Source organism: Oculina patagonica, chromosome 1 (genome assembly GCF_052425735.1).
Source record: "Oculina patagonica isolate OP01 chromosome 1, crgOcupat, whole genome shotgun sequence".
Classification (NCBI taxonomy): Eukaryota; Metazoa; Cnidaria; class Anthozoa; order Scleractinia; family Oculinidae; genus Oculina; species Oculina patagonica.
In genome coordinates, this window is record NC_135758.1 from 35,498,458 (window position 1) to 35,515,454 (window position 16,997).

The 16,997-nt window shown below is 38.7% G+C and overlaps 1 protein-coding gene across 1 annotated transcript; it reads left to right on the plus strand.

Moving 5' to 3' along the window:
* The first annotated feature begins 1,500 nt into the window (after nt 1-1,500).
* Nucleotides 1,501-12,550, plus strand: LOC144666549 (short transient receptor potential channel 4-like). Its single transcript, XM_078527971.1, has 9 exons — nt 1,501-2,301; nt 3,263-3,611; nt 4,401-4,869; nt 5,312-5,510; nt 5,961-6,152; nt 6,821-6,871; nt 7,200-7,262; nt 7,624-7,716; nt 8,870-12,550. The coding sequence occupies exons 1-9, from the start codon at nt 1,660-1,662 to the stop codon at nt 8,999-9,001; spliced, it is 2,190 nt and encodes a 729-aa protein (XP_078384097.1). The 5' UTR covers nt 1,501-1,659; the 3' UTR covers nt 9,002-12,550.
* The last annotated feature ends 4,447 nt before the right edge of the window (nt 12,551-16,997 follow it).

Sequence of the window (16,997 nt, forward strand, 5' to 3'; positions counted from 1 at the left end):
ACAATATTTGTTTGTTTGTTTATTCAAGGTTCACAAGGAAAACTACTGGAACACCAGTCATTAATTGTCTTTACCTTAAAAATATTCAATATAAACGCCACATACACCACAACCAGATGCTTTTTTTCTAGAGAGGGGGGAGCAGAAAGACTTGGGGACAACTAAGGCTGCAACAGACTTGTTCAACACCAAATGTCATATATCCACTGTATATTGAAAAATTTGCAATGACAGGCATTTTTTTGTTGAAAATATTAATGACTGCTGGAGAAAGCGAAGCCGGGGAGGCGTGAAGAAAGCATTTGTTGAAGTGGAACTTAGGATCGATGATGTGGTTGCATGATCTATCTCGTCAACTTAACAAGGCTCAATGGTGGAAGTTCTTTTTTTTTGGACATTGTTTTCAAAATGAACAAAGTGCCTCCTACAACCCCCTTACTCTTCCGGGTGTTTTTAGATCGATTTGGTTGCTAAGAAGCAGTTCGTGACTAACACACGTTTAAGGTATCACGGAAGGAAAATTGGCGTTTTCGTTCCAAGTGAAATTGTGTGAAAACCATCAATGGTAACCCCAATAAAGTATATATTTTCTGAAAGCTTATTGAATAAAGATTGTAATTTTGGATTTTGTTTGGATCATATAGACCATAATAAGCAACGTCAACATTTTGTTTGCAATTATGATGTTGCGCAACATTAGGTTTATTTGAGAACACATTTACGTGAGAGCCAAAACTTTTATGTGGAATTTGATCTACATATATTGCTCTAAAAAACGGTGTCTCAGTTTTTTCTTTTTTTGCACCTTTCTTTTTTTATCAATTTTTAAACTTTAAAATGGCGTTTTTAGGGCTTCTTTAGGATTAAAACTTCATAAAAAATTAATGAAGCAAAAAAAAAGAAAAATCTGAGACACCATTTTTTAGACCAATATATGTAGATCAAATTCCACATAAAACTTTAGGCCCTCATAAATGTGTTCTCAAATAAACCTAATTATGCACAACATCATAATTGCAAACAAAATGCTGACGTTGCTTATTATGGTCTATATGATCCAAACAAAATCCAACATTTCAATCTTTATTCAATAAGCTTTCAGAAAATATATACTTTATCAGGGTTACCATTGATGGTTTGCACACAATTTCACTTGGAACGAAACTGCTGATATTCCTTCCGTGATACCTTAATGACTGGGTTCCAAAGGAAAAGAGTGAGTTTTGTTGCTTCTGGACCATCAATTTGTAGTCTCCTTCACAGCCGTTATTTGGGTCGTCACCCCCAAATAACGGCTGTGAAGGGGAAAAATTATTGTGGGAAGTCATGCGAAAACAGAACTTACTATTTTCACCGGTGTCAGCCAATAGTATTTCATTACAACGTTTTATAAAAAAAACATCTGTTTGCGAATTTACTGCAGCGTTATTCTTTTCAACGCAATGCGCAGACAAAGTTTCTCCGATCTCAGGACGCGCGATTTGATCAGTTTGAGTGGAGTCAAGTGCTTGTCTGAGGTCACCTTTTCTTGGAAAATCATAATGGCCATACTGTTATCAGGCATAATGGACATATTGTTTTAAGGCGTGTCATGTGATACTGTACGTTCTTGTCCAACCGGAAAAAGGTGTTTCCGTCGCCAGGGTAAATAATCTTCAAATGTCAACTCGCCTAGCGTCCTTTCAATTCCAGGAACTCAAGGGACGCTCAAACACTGCAGCTTTGAGGAGTCGCGTTCGATTCTGCTTGCGTTTCGTCATGGAGCAAGGTGTATCCGCAGAAAATGTACGTTTAGGGCAGAGAAGAGGCGAAGGATTGCACGATTTCTTGCAAAAACTTAAGGAAAAGGAAGAGCAGGAGGAAAAGAAAAATGGCAAGAAAAATGGACAACAAGAAGATGAGATTAGAACAGAGGAGAATAAACCTAGTCTTGCCGACAAGCTGCTTGAAGCCCTCGAGAAAAAAGATGCATTGGAAGTTTGGGAGTTTCGCTTCCAATGTAAGGCGAGGAGTCGGAAAAACCAGGATGAGGATATCGTAAAAGCTTCGCTGGATAACGCACGCATCCTAGAGAAAATTGCCTCGCGCGAGCATCACTACAGCCGAGATGAATACAAAAGTGCAATCAACGCCTTCGAGAAATTTGCTGTTGATATCATCGAAGGAACTACCTCGAAAGAAAATTACGATGTCAAGATTATGGACATCGAGGGAAACGGTTGTTTACTGACGGGGGAACCTAACAATTTCATCCAGAGTGTGAGTCTTCTCAAGATTGCTGCTGATAAAGGAAGAAAAAGGGTTTGTTCCTTTTCTGATATTAATTTTTGGAGTGTCTTCAGATTTTTGTCGTGAATAATATAAACGCAAATTGGTGTAAGTAGGAGTATGCAGTTGCCATGTTGAACGGCGGATAGACCGATAAAACCAATAATCTATACTTAACGTATACTTTACTTTTATGTTAGTGATACAGCAAGTTCGACAACTGCATACAGACAAAGTCAATATTTAACACCCAAACATTATACTTGGTAAGAAAGCATGTGGAAGAATCTTATAATATATGTTTATGCGCCTCTGTCGGATATATTTAGTTTTTCAGTTCGAAGTCGGTTAAATGCAAAAATACTGTTTCCTCTGTTTCAGTGGCATGCCTGTAAACTAGCTATCTCGTAGAGATATGAAGCTAAGTGCATGACCACTATAAACAACATTTTAATTTTTTTTAAATGCATTGCCTTTTGTGGAAACGGTGAACAGGTTCTTTTCTTTCTCTTAACTGTGATATAAAATGGAAATGTTGAAATGTAAATACAGTCATTTCTTAGAAATCAAGAGCTCATGTCAACAATCCTGTGAATGTCAGGTCACGCAATTCGACGCAATGTTTTGGCAAAATCAAGGGCCAGTGCCGTATATTTAGTCACAACAGACTACCGTGTACCTAACTGTTACTTAATTTCACGGGATACGCGAAAAAAGGGTATTGCGAAAATCAATGTCGAGATTATATTTATTAACTGTAACGTCAGTTTACATGGGCATCCGTGTTTACGCTTTCTTTCGCCAAATTTTTCGACTGTCGTTGACCTAAGCAAACGAAAGATGTTAACACGCTTTCTCGCGAAATTAAGTTTCTGGGAAATAAGTTACAATAAGAAATACTGCCTAATTTGCCATAAAACGTACACCGGTTTTGTCAAAATCTTAAGCAACATTTTTAGGGTACTGTTTTAAAGAATTGAAACTTGTTTTCCAGTTTGTGGCGAGTCCCAGAAGCCAGTCTATTCTTAACGAGATCATTTACTACGAATGGAAAGATTGGCAAGACAAGAGCACAATGAAGAAAATCTTGTGGTTCTTCATTCAATTTGTTGTCCTTATCACCATCATCACTCCTTTTTTCTACATTTGGTATCGGATATACAAGAAGATACGCTCAACCTTGCACATCGACGACACCGACAAATTGCACCAGAAGTCTAAAACACGCTGTGAATGGCGAATTGAAAGCCTGTACGAACATCCCTACTCCAAGCTCATAAACCACGCCATGTCCTACATTGTATTTGTGTCCCTTTTAATAGGCTCGACGTTTGGCTTCGAAAGTGAGTACAGAACAAGTACAACAGGGCTTTCACGTACTACCATTTTCGAGCGACCGTGAAAGGCAAACTTTTTTCTGCGTTTTCTCACGTGTAAAACATTCAAGTTTGTCTAGACAAACTGTCGCGTTTTACAAGTAAACCATTTAACGTTGATTAACGTAAAAAATACTCTCAAAATAAAAATAAATAAATAAACAATCGCTGATCGCTGTCACAACAATTGCCAGAAATGTAAAGCCGCCCTTTTCTGTCGACATTCATTGAAGAAATATAAAAAGTCGACGCAAAAGTTTTCAAAACCATTGTTTCATGTGCAGAAACACACCGGCGGAGCTGTCAAACTTGACATGTTGACGCCACAAACGTGAATTGGTTCAGTTGAAAAACGCGACGGTTTGTCTAGTCAAACTTGAATGTTTTACCCTTGAAAAAACGCGGAAAAAAGTTTGCCTTTCACGGTCGCTCGAAAATGGTAGTATTGGTAAGTCATTTGTTAATGTATTTGCTGCGCCCGTGTCGTTCAAATGAGAATTATTGTCGCTCCAGTCAAAATGGCGACTGGTGTACACTGAGGTGAAAGCAATTAATTATATGAACGTCGCTGGATATTAAAGAAAATATATTTACGGAACCTTCAATTATGTTTTAACTTAGAAAGCTAGGTTTGTATATGCAAACCAAAACAACAAACAAACGAACAACAATAATAAAAAAATGTCATATTTTCTTTTCCAGGTGCAGAATACAACATATAGCTTTTTAAAAAAAGATGTTTGATTTCCTTTGCAGATTGGGCAGTGCTTGGTTTTGTGGGTGGCCTCTTCTTTCAAGAGTTTTGGGAAGCGTTTAAACAAGGATTCCGTCGTTACTTTTCAAAATGGTGGAACATTGTAGATGCAGTGACTCTCTTTATGTTTCTGGCGGCGTATGCGACGTGGATCATTGCCTGGGGCATTTATGGAGAATGGCAACCAAGAAAAGATCCATTTATCGTAGCTGATGTTTTGTATGCAAGTGCCTGCGTGATGGCTTTCTTTCACTTGACTCACTTTTTCCAAGTCAACTCAACCCTTGGTCCTTTGCAGTTGTCTCTTTACAGAATGCTGAAGGACGTGCTCAAGTTTCTTCTTATCTTTCTCATGCTCTATATTGCTTTTACAACTGGTGTGGTGAAGGTGTACTCGTACTATGTTGCCTCCCAGATCAAACTACGAGACCACGACAATAGTCACTTCCAGGAGTATCATCCATATGCCAAGTACGTGAATGCTAGTACTTTCTTGCACCGGTAGATATATAGACAGAGAAAAAACATACAGACAGACAACAAACTACAGACAACAGACTAATAAACAGGTAGACACAGACCGACAGACCGACAGACCGACAAACCGACAGACAGAGAGACAGACAGACTAAAATAAACAGTTACACTAATAAACAGGCATCCACAGACACACACAGAGAACGACAGACAGACAGACACACAGATAAAGGCAGGCGGACAGACAGACAGACAGACAGTCAGACAGGAAAGCGGACAGACAGACAGAGAATGAAAGAGATGACGGAAGATAATCAGAAGGAAATAGACAGTTGGATTGATAGACAGACACAGACAAGTGGTAGACTCATAGATAGGTATATCAAGGAGCCGCTCAGAAAAATATATTTTATCTAGCTTATGTTTCATTTTTCAGACATGAAAACACCCTTGTTGGGCTGGTTTGGTTGTTGGTTGGCTATGTGGAAGAAGACAAAATAGTTGTTGATGATCCTGCGTTTTACCTTACGTCCATTTTTGGACGGATTGGTTTGATTGCCTACGTGGTTTGTACCGCCATTGTAGCTTTAAACATGCTGATTGCTATGATGAACAACTCCTTTGACAGAGTCATGGTAAGTGTCATTAGCATGTTCCAAAACTGGCACTTAATTTCACGTTCAGCCCTATTTATGTTACTCCCAGTGACGGAGAGGCTAGTTATTTGAAAATGAACTCTTCTCCAGCATGCAAATTTCCAAATTTGCCTGTTCCAATGCAGACATTTAATTTGGACCGTTTGATTGTCAAGTATTTAATAGTATTACGACCATGGCCACTAAGGCCCCAACCCACAACTTTGGATTCCATACATCCACTTGCAAACACAGGCCACTGACAGCGCCTCTGAAGTATATGTTTTTGCAAAAAGTTCCACCTACCGTAAAAATTAGTATTATTTTGTATGTACCAAGACAGCAAAGAATTGACTGTGAAGGGCACTTAATGTTTAACACCTCTGTTTCTTTTTGAAGCCAACTAAAAAAGAACAGCTTTGTCATAAGATATTAAACGTTTGCTTTTAGAGCGATGCAGACGTGGAGTGGAAGTTCTCAAGGGCTCAGATGTGGCTGGAGTGGACCGACAAGGGCAACGCGATACCCGTGCCTTTCAACGTTTTATACTATGTCTTTTATGTCCTTTCGTTTGTTATTGTTGTCATCCCATGTTGGATCTTTAAAAGATGCAAAAAGGGAAAATGGCCATGTTGTGAGATGGTAAGATGAATGGCAGTTGTTACACTGTAAATCATGGCCACTAAAACAATATCATTTATTTGGTTTTTGTAAAGATGGTTCTAACATAGAATTGAAACACTGTCATTCTTGTTTCATTGTTCGTCACATGTCAATACAATGTCAATACACGTTAGGTTTGTTGGTTGATTGTTTGTTTGTTCCTGCACGCGTGTATGATTAAATGGGATTCACTTATTTGCTGTTTCCATCGTGGCTCTGTAGCTCAGAAGGTAGGGCAATGGACATGTGACCCAAAGGTTTGAATCGTCTAGATTAACAGGGTAGAAATTAATCCATTTGTTTTGTGAATTTCTTTGACCAAGAAGCTAGTTACTTCATGAGTTATTGACAGAGTTAAATTAGAATCGACCAATATTTTTAATAATTTTATATGAATCTAGTTCTAGTCTTTTTATCGCTCTTTATATGTCTTTTCTTAGATTTTTTATATAGCTTTTTAACTGTTTTTATTACTCTATTTTAATAACTATTCATTTATTTATTTTTAACCCAGGACCCATGTTGATAGCAGTTTTTATAACTGAAATGGTCATTCTGTTTAAATATGTTTTAATTATTATTATTATTATTATTATTATTATTATTATTATTATTATTATACCAATATTCTCTTACTTTACTCATAGGTACAGTCTCCACAGGACTGCACAGCAGCAAGAACCAATGTTGAGCATCAGGTACTGTGGCCAGATCGCTTCGTTTATAAAAATTAACAAAACTTGAGGAGTGGGCCATGGCCGTATTGTTTTGTTCTCTTTTCTACTTCTCTCTTATCTCTCTAGAAATTTCGATTCTGCAATAAAGAGTTTTTAAATGTGCGAATTTTTAGGGTCGGGTTCTAGATCTCGCAAGGTCTCACAAGACAGACTCGCTACCCTTCGAAAGTACAAACAAGAGGAAATTTGCCCCTAGTCCCCAAAACAATAGTAACTGCTACACTACAGGACCAGTAGAATTTAAATCTTATTAGAGCTGCTAATCTACTGTCTTTTATTCCCCTCTCAGATAAAAATGGGAAGTGAGATTGAGCTAGTAGACGCTGATGCTATGCAAGGCAGTGGAGATCAGGTAAACTGTGTCAGATTAATATTTAAAAAAAAAATGTTGAAAAGTTGGTTAACGAAGAACTTAAATGGGACATGAACGTGGCCAAGATTCTTGAGCTAATATAACCATGAGATGTTGTAGTTCCTGAGTTTTGATTGGCTTACAGGCCATGGTATACATGGTATATGACCTCATATACCATGTACCCCAAATATGCCAGCTGGGAAGCTTAAATATTGCAATTCTTTCTGGGATTTAAATGAATCATTTATTCCACTCACTCTTGGTGGATATGAGATAAATGTAAAAGATCCTTCCTCTGATCAAATGCCAACAGATAAAAAAAATAATGCAATCTTGTTTTGTTTCTATTAATTTCTAGACCTTGAACCATTGCTGCAGCTGGTCCTGCTGCTGCTTCTCGAAAACTTTTTATTGCAGACTTGCAGTGAAGGTGGACGAGGTCGCGAAAAAGGTTTGTAGCTGATGTCGTGTCATGTCAGGTAACTAAGTTACAGTCGAACCTCTCCGTATGGACGCCTCTTTAATAAGGCCACCTCTCTTTTACGGACAACCTCCGATGTCCCAACAAAATTCTCATATATTTTCCTTAGAAAAAACCTCTAAAATACGGACCCTCTCTAATACAGACAGCGGGCACTTAACCTCGGCCCAAGGGGAAAAAAATCATATAAACTTAACCCCTTTATTACGGACGCTCCGGTGACCAGGCGATGATATTTTGTGTTCGTAATGCAATTTCCTGTTTGTGGTTATTTATTCTAGACGTTTTACGATTTTGTGCTTAGTTTTAGTGTTTTACCTGCAGCATTACGTTGCAGATCATTTCGAGTTACTAAAATTTAAAGCTGCCAATGAAGTCAAAAATGACGTCATAGTGGTGACTTCTGTAATACGGAAACCTCTCTACAGCACGCTCGGGGCGTCGTTTAGTATCCGTTATTGCGGGAGTCCGTAATAGCGGGAGTCATTAGTTTCAGTCAAACCTCTTTGCCGGGGATCTGGATTTTGTCCGTAATAGCGAGTGTCCGTAATATCGGGGTGTCCGCTAAGCGAGAGTTGACTGTAATACGGACACTTTGCTCTGTCCCTAAGCTTCAACTGTATTTTATTTTATTTTGACTAGAGAGGAAACATTTTACAAAAAGGTTAATTTTTGAATCACCGACATTGAGATACTTGCCGTTTCGAGCAATTTTTTTGCTATAGCCGGTGGACTGTATATTACACGCCAAAACGATTGTTGTATTAATCGACAACAACGGCCAGTTTGCCCGCTGACGCCGTTTTACATGCTCGAGCAAGGGAAGGTCTGTTTTCTCTTTTTTTCAGATGATTTGAGCTGGCTCCGTACCACTCCCTGTCAAGAAGGTAATAGGAGGGAGTGGTCGGACTCAGACCGTCTGAGAATTGGAGTAAAGCTTAAGAAAAGAAAAATATCAATTTGATTTTGTTCGCCCCGAGCTCCCGTTTCTGCTCACGTGTTCTTTCAGACTAGTTTCTTGGTTTTGTGCTTTCAGAACCACCTGCCATTAGACTTTGGAAACTTAGTTTAGCAGTTTAGGTATCGATTTTAACTTCTGCTAACATTAACTAAATATTTAAAGGAACGCATGGACGCTATGGAGTATTTGGTCCGAAGGTATGTGAACGATCACTACTTGGCTGGGTCTGAAGGCAAGTTCAACATGCTGATGAGTACAACGGAGTCAGAGTCAAATGCAGCAACTGGCCACTGATGAGCGGATTCAACTTTTCTGCCTTTTCTACAGTCGGGCAGACCAACACATATTATTGACTCACAATTGTCTAGATCTAGATTGGTATCCAGATCTACATAGTTAACGAAGGATGCGAGTACATGTAGGGCGCGCTTTTTAATTACAATTTTGGAATAAGAATGGCCAGTATGTGAAGTTCGTGCGTTTTTCTATTCCATATACATTTCTAGTCCGGAATGGACAGAACGCCATTCCGTCCATTCTGCCCCAGGGACAGAATGAACAGAATGTTGCAAATGAAAATCCAAGATGACATAGCCCACGATTCGAGGGACATTGCGTCTCCTCTACTTTGTGAATATAAGCACTGCTAAAACATTCGTCAAATCAATTACAGTCTCCATACTTTCTTCCTCCTCTTTACTAAGTAGAAAAATTGCTGCGGTAACGGCTTCAATGGCAGCCTCTTCGTCGGCCGACATATTTGTTACGCAAATGAATGTTTACCCGTGCCAGGACTGCGCATATCATCTCGACTACATAGGCGTTTTTAAATGCAGGCAATCCGAATTATTCCTAGTATTCTGTACCAACCATTCTTATTCCAGAATTGTGGGTAAAACAAAAAACGCGCTCGTAGTGTTGATGTATTAATCATAATCACTAGAAGGTGAAGCAGTTATCTAAAACAATACTGAAAGTTGTCAGGCAACAATGAATTAAGCTTCATTTTCAAAATGGCCTATAACTTTTGTTATGAGTGGCGTTTACTAGCTAAATAACTTAAATTAGCAACCCAACAGGTGAACTAAAAGTGATAATAAAAAGGTAAAAACTTAAGTCCAGGTTCACAGCGGTGAAACACACTGCGCGTGCGCAGTTCCCACCAGCTGCCGCTTTAAACTTATCTCCAAAAGCCAAAAGATTAGAGTGCTACTAAAAATATAAGTTTTGTATCCCGCAGATAGTTTACCAGTCAATTGGTTTGGTAGTACTTTTTTCATAACCTTCTCTTATCAACATATTGGATATTTTCAGTTGAAAATCTAACAAAACACGAGGAGCAGCCGAGCAGGAAACCAAAAGCACTAGTGTAAATAGAAAAAATATCCATAGAAGTGTCATCCAGCTGAACGTGAAATATGTCGGGGATCCATAATTACTTGAGCAGGGTGTCTATCTTTTGTGTAATTTTTATGATGTATAGTCCTCGAGTCCTAAGTTTTAATAGTTTTCATAGGCGTATAGGGGCACCTTCAGACAGAGGGGGGCGGAGACCTTATTGCCCGAAAAAAATGACATGCGTTGAAAGCCGAATTAAAAAGAAAAAGAAAACCTTGGGAGAACCAAGAGCAAAAAATCGGAAGGTACTTACCTACAAGATTCCAAAAATTCGGAGATAACACCGCTTTCTCCCATCTCCGCTTGTTTCGCCAGCTTTTAACCCTTAACATGCTAAGCCCGGATTTTTCCGGGATTTGGAGAAATAGCCATTCTGCCACTTATGCATCTTATAGAGCTTGGATAGATCTTTCCATAGGACTGTCCATCTTCAATATTGACTGCATTCCGACAGAGCTAATCGAAAAAAACGTGATCAGTTTTTGGTGTAAAATTAGTGCTAAAACAGGCCAAAATACCCGTACTTGATCATGATCTCCTTTCCAGGGTTTTCCATTGACTCAGGTCAAAACTATTCAGGCCAGTAGAAGGGGTGCACAGAGTAAAAGATAGAGAGAATAAGAAAGCAGAGAAAAACGAAAAGGAAAGGAGCAAGGAAAAAATTCGGAACGGTTCAGCAAAAAGTCCAAATTTTGGCTTATGCGCACGCGCCAAAGTAAAATATTGTACATTTTTACATGGTAATTACATCAAAATCTTCCTGCATTGTCAGAAAGTGCATTTTTAGCAAATTTAGAGAAAATTTGGACCGTAGAGCCAAGAAAATCGATTAACGGTTAAAAAAAAAAAAGCGTTTTTGGGAATAATTTCAGCATATTAAGGGTTAAGTTCAAGCTACGAAGAAATCTCTTCAGGGCTTGAGGAGCTCCTTGAAAACCGGATGACAAAAACGCCATTGTTAACTTAGCAAGTAAGTGACGAAAAGAAAAGAAATTTCATAACAACAAGCGATATATTACCCGTTCTTTTTGAAATGACGGTCAAGTGCGCGTGTTGTTTCTTCAGCTGCAATGATCAAAGAGGGTGTTACATTTCAAATTACAAGGTTTTATTGAATCGAGCTGTCAACAAGACCATCCTTGGGGACTTCCGCAGCGGGACACAACTGTATCGAATGCAGCAGAGAGCTTGTATTTTTGCCGCGAAAATGGTCGTAGAAACGAAACTTCGCGTGCCTATATCTCGGACGGGATTGTTTTCCCCGACCTGAACTTGGCATATGATTATCTTTTAAGATAATCTACATGCTGAAAAAAAATCGGCAAAAAAAGAGGTCACGTTAACCTCCGGTACCACCTTAAAGGAAACGATAGTTCTTAAATTAATATCGTGGCGTTGCCCGAAGATGTCAACGCACTGAATCAGTTTTCTTTGGAAATATTTCATTTATTCACTGTAGTTCAAAAAAAAATTAGGTATTTTTGGGGAGCCAATTTACATTGTTTTCCTCCACTTGAAAGATATAGTAATACAAAAGTGTGTGAGACATTCAGGTTTTGAGCTAGTCCTTAGAACTTAAAATTTGAATCAAAAGCATTACCTTTATCGCATTTGTAACACCCGGGTTGTAACAGCTTTGTTTCAAGATCTTACACTGGACCTACCGCGTGCAAACACACAAGCTATGGAAAATCCTAACTTCTGGTCGCCCTCAAATGATTGCAACTGAATCAAACTGAGGGGTCACGCAGATTTTGCGAACATGATTACAGCAATGTTTGAGAGGAAACAAAAGCAGATGAATGAGAAATTCAGACTTTTAACTAAAAAGTTCGGTATATTTTTTTCCAATCCTTTTTCTGTTGATGTAATTCGTTTTGAACATAATGTTGAGATTTGTCGGCTTATTTTCAATTTTTTTCCCTAGGTTTGTTGCTCGAATTCTATGTGTCGGCACTCGGGGGCTGCATTCATATAGCTACGCACTTGTGTGTCCACATCACCAAATTGTTAGGTGTTGTATGCTAAGTATATGCAAGTAATCATTTCTTGATACCGTTTACACTTGGGGCGTTATTACATTTGTGGTCAATAAAAAAAATAATATTTGTGATTTCTACAACAACTACATGATATATTCATCAGTGCCAAATCCCCGTCACTTTTGGATCGGAATAAGTTTGGACTATCTATGTTACTAGTTCAGGCTGAGATGCTTACTAATAGGATTTGGCTTAAGAGATTGAAAGAACAGTCTGTTTTTGTAGAATAGTGTTGTCAACAGCTCCAGTAGTTTTTAAGATATTGAAAGAACAGTCTGATTTTGTAGAATAGTGTTGTCAACAGCTCTAGTAGTTTTTATTAGCTTGTTTGTGTAAATAACTGTAGAATACTGTGTGGTTTAAATGCATACCTTTGATTAATAAAGTGTTTTTGCCAATGTTATCCTCGTTGTAGTAGCTGTAGTTATCCTACCGATTAATAAACATGGTTCCGGGCAAATACTACGCATGTACGTTTTACAATCATTTTTAAGTCTTACACATTAGTATGTAGGAAAGTACAGTATAAACCCGCGAGTAAGAACCTAACTTTAAAGAAAATTTGCTTGTTAGACCCCCTCCAACTTCCTCTATATAAGAACCTCGTTGGCCTAAAATTTGGAAACAGGTTCTTATTTTCTAAATTCGAAAAACAAAATGTTTACTTTTCGGGAAATAAGCGAAGTCGACATTCTGGATTCTCCTAGGAGACACCTTGGAGCCTTATCACTCCAGTTGCAGTGTAAATACCAATGTTGAAAATCATAAAATGTTATTTTTGATACAATTATAGATATAAATCACATACATGTAAATATAAATAAGGCAAAGGCTGAATACAACGAAAACTTCTGTCATCAACAATGTAAATTTTTCCTAAAAAAAGAACCTATTAAGAATCGATAAGAAACTTAATAGCCCAAATACCATTTATGCAAGAACCTGTTTAGGCTAACTTGGGAAAATGCAAGTTCTTACATGTGGGGTTTTTCTAGCGGCTGTATCCCCCTCCCCCTTACCAACTTATTTACTTACTGCCTGCCTGCCTAACTGACTGATTGACTGTCTGACTGAATGACTGACTGACTGACTGTCTGACTGACTGCCTGCCTGCCAAGCTGCCTGACTGCATGCCTGCCTGCCTGCCTGACTGCCTGACTGCCTGACTGCCTGACTGCCTGACTGCCTGACTGCCTGCCTGCCTGCCTGCCTGCTTGCCTGCCTGCCTGCCTGCCTGACCGTCTGACTTGAGTCGCGAGTAGAAGGCGGTATACTGCGGAATTTGAATAACTTGCATGTATAATAAAATGGACATGTTTGAAATGTAAATACAGTCATTTCTTAGAAATCGAGAGCTCCTGTCAACAACCCTGTAAAAGGTAGCCTGAATTTCAGACATCCCTATGTGGTCGCCTACTTCCCAGAAGGGACGTCTGAACACATCTGGCCCTAACCGTCCGGTGACGTTACTACACTTTAGTTTTAATTATATAATTCATGCGGAAAAGTTTCTGTCGAGGCAATGAAATTGTGAAAGAAAAATCGCTTCAATAAAGGATTACAGAGTATAAATTTGTTTTAATAGTAAACTATTGAAAACTTGAGACAAATGAATGAAATTTAAATCGACTGCAGGCTATATTCTTTTACGGAACCGATTTAATCTGAACTGATTTGCTTTATAGTCCGGCGGCTTAGCTCCTGAATTGTGCGATTTTTGATACAAGCACCAAACTTTGCAGGATTACAAGCATTCCCATACTAATCAATTCTTGATATAGTGCCAATGCCAGTTTCCTATGAAAAATAATTTTAATGCAATTATTTTCATCCTTTTACGGTTTTTAAGCACAGTTTTATTGATTTTGAGTACTTTGCAGTAATTTTGGGCGGTTTTATGACGTTTTGGAAAAAAATCGAAATCCTGGATGGCGGATCCAAGATGGCGGCTGTTTATTGACATTATGATGTAGTTGTCACGTCATGTGACGTCAACTTCTCACGTGACGTATACCAAAAGATAGGTGTTTGGACATACTATATATTCCCTAAGTTTCATTGTGATTGCTTAAATATTCTGGAAGTTACGGAGGTCTGAAAAGATCCAAAAAAGCCCGGTCTGAATAGGGTTAATAAATTAAGGTTTCCATGGAAACCGGTGTTTTTCGGGCTTGGCACTATATCTGAAAAAAATTCTGTTGGTGACCACTTTCATTGTGCCAAGTTTCATGCTTGTATCAAAAAGTGCACAATTCAACTAAAATTCCGAGCTAAGCCGCCGGACTATTACACGTACGTATCTAGCGATCAAAATATAATATCATTATATGTTACGCAGCGGACAAATACAACACACTCGTGAGTACTTAAATGAATCAATTTAGACGGTTACAGAGGCATCAAGAAACGGAATTCAATACAAAAATATCCTACTTGACCGTGGGCACTGAGTTCAGAAGTCACTGTCTCATCGAGGCTGCAGGACATCAGCGTCGAGCGGCTTTGTTGACAAAACAAGAATACGTATGGCAAAACACTGCATGTCGAAGCGACGAATGCCGCCAACTTAAAACCTACCGATTTCCATTACTATTCTTCATCCGTAGGTAAACTAATAAAGTAATAAACTCAAGGTAAATGACTAATAAATTCATTTCTGGGAAGGTGAACTCTTTCGGACTCTTTCCAAACGTTTTCAAATTACAATCCTCGCGCGGTAAAATTCAGTCATAATTTTACATGATTATGCAAATAATTTTTAAATCAACCAATCAAAATCACTACCCGTTTTCGGGTAGTGACATCACCGGACGGCATTAGGGCCAGATGTGTTCTGGGAAGTAGGCGACCACAGAGGGATGTCTGAAATTCAGTCAAAGGCAGGTCACGGACATGTTTGTCTCAGTGGTTTTCCTTCAGATTTCAGAAATCCTCTAGATAACACAGCCCCAAAAATACATAACGCTAAAAAATCGAACATTTCACACTTAACATGGATTTCTTTCAGAGCATTGCGTGATTCTTGCCGATCAGCGCCTTGTGAAAGTAAAAATCTGCTTACGCGAGCACATTCCAGGACACAAATGTAATGTACATAAATGAAAATTATTGCCGCGGAAGCGTATTTTTCTTTTAAAGCATGAAATTTTAGTATTTTCTTTGATTCAAACGCTTCAAAAAACTTCACACTGAATATTTTAAGTAAAGACCAAAGGATTCGCAAAGATTTTGAAACGTAGCTGATAACAGCTTTGAAAAATTACGTGACTCATCAAGGTCTAGCCGATCAAAAATTAAACTTGTCACGTCAGCACATTCTTTTACACCAACGTAATGGCATTTTCTCACAGATTCTGGCCCGCTGAATTATGTTTATCTTTTAAAGTGTGGAAATTTGGTATTTTCCATGAGTCAAACGCTTCAAAATCGAATACTTAACACTAAACATTCTTTGTAAAGTCAAAAAAAGAGAAAATTTTCCATTTGTTACTGATTTGTAAACATTTTAAACATCGCGTGACCTTAACTCATTTTTTAGACGCGTCACAACAAAAATAAGCATGACCGAGTGGAGGTTTGGTGCAAGTCACTGACAAAAAAATAAACCCCGTGCAGAGCAAGAACTGCGCAGCGCAGTAAATTAAAAATGCATTTTAAAAATAGGGGGGGGGGGGGGGGTTAGCATATACAGCAAGTGCTACAAAATTTATTTGCTTCATGACAAGACGCAAGCCTTAGATACGAGAAGTTCGGTCATTTGAAATGACCGAACTTTGATCCGGACTAAAGATAAAACAATAGAAGTCGCCGACAGATCTCACAGCAAGAATTGCTTGAACGCTTTGGTTAATGAACGCGTAATGTCAATCACACGTCAACGCCTTGCACGCTTTAGAAACCCAGCCGCGCAATTTAAGCGCAATGACTTGTACAATATCAGGGCGCTAAATCAGTCAATCGCTTCCAGCAATTTACAAGGCGAATGAAAAGCAATAGATTGTAAAAGCTTTCGGGAAATAACGGGTGCGTTTTCAACTAGCCCTGCTCTTAAAAATCTTATGAACAGTTTCCCAATAACGCTGTTTTAAAAACATTACCCTGTTTAATTCTCTTTAATTTTTTTTTTTTGCTTGGCGGCTCGTACTTGGCGGTCAGATTCTCTACACTGATTAAAAAAATAGGAAACAATAGTGTAAACATCGAACCAGATGAGGCGTTAGTAGTCCTTATGTTACCTCGAACTGTTTGAGGCGTATCACCCGCCAGTTCTGATAGACAAATGTTAAACTGCGTGATTAGTTTTTTTAAGGTTACCGTCGAACTGTTTGAGACGTGTCGCCCGCCAATTCTGATGGACAAAAATTAAGCTGCGTGATTAGTTCTTTAAGGTTACATCGAACTGTTTGAGGCGTGCCACCCGCCAGTTCTGATGGACAAAAAATTGAGCTGCGTGTTTAGTTCTTTAAGGTTACATCGAACTGTTTGAGGCGTGCCACCCGCCAGTTCTGATGGACAAAAAATTAAGCTGCTTGTTTACTTCTTCTAGGTTACATCGAACTGTTTGAGGCGTGCCACCCGCCAGTTCTGATGGACAAAAAATTAAGCTGCGTGTTTAGTTCTTTAAGGTTACATCGAACTGTTTGAGGCGTGCCGCCCGCCAGTTCTGATGGACAAAAAATTAAGCTGCGTGTTTAGTTTTTTTTTAGGTTACATCGAACTGTTTGAGGCGTGCCACCCGCCAGTTCTGATGGACAAAAAATTAAGCTGCGTGTTTAGTTTTTTTTTAGGTTACATCGAACTGTTTGAGGCGTGCCGCCAGCCAGTTCTGATGGACAAAAAATTAAGCTGCG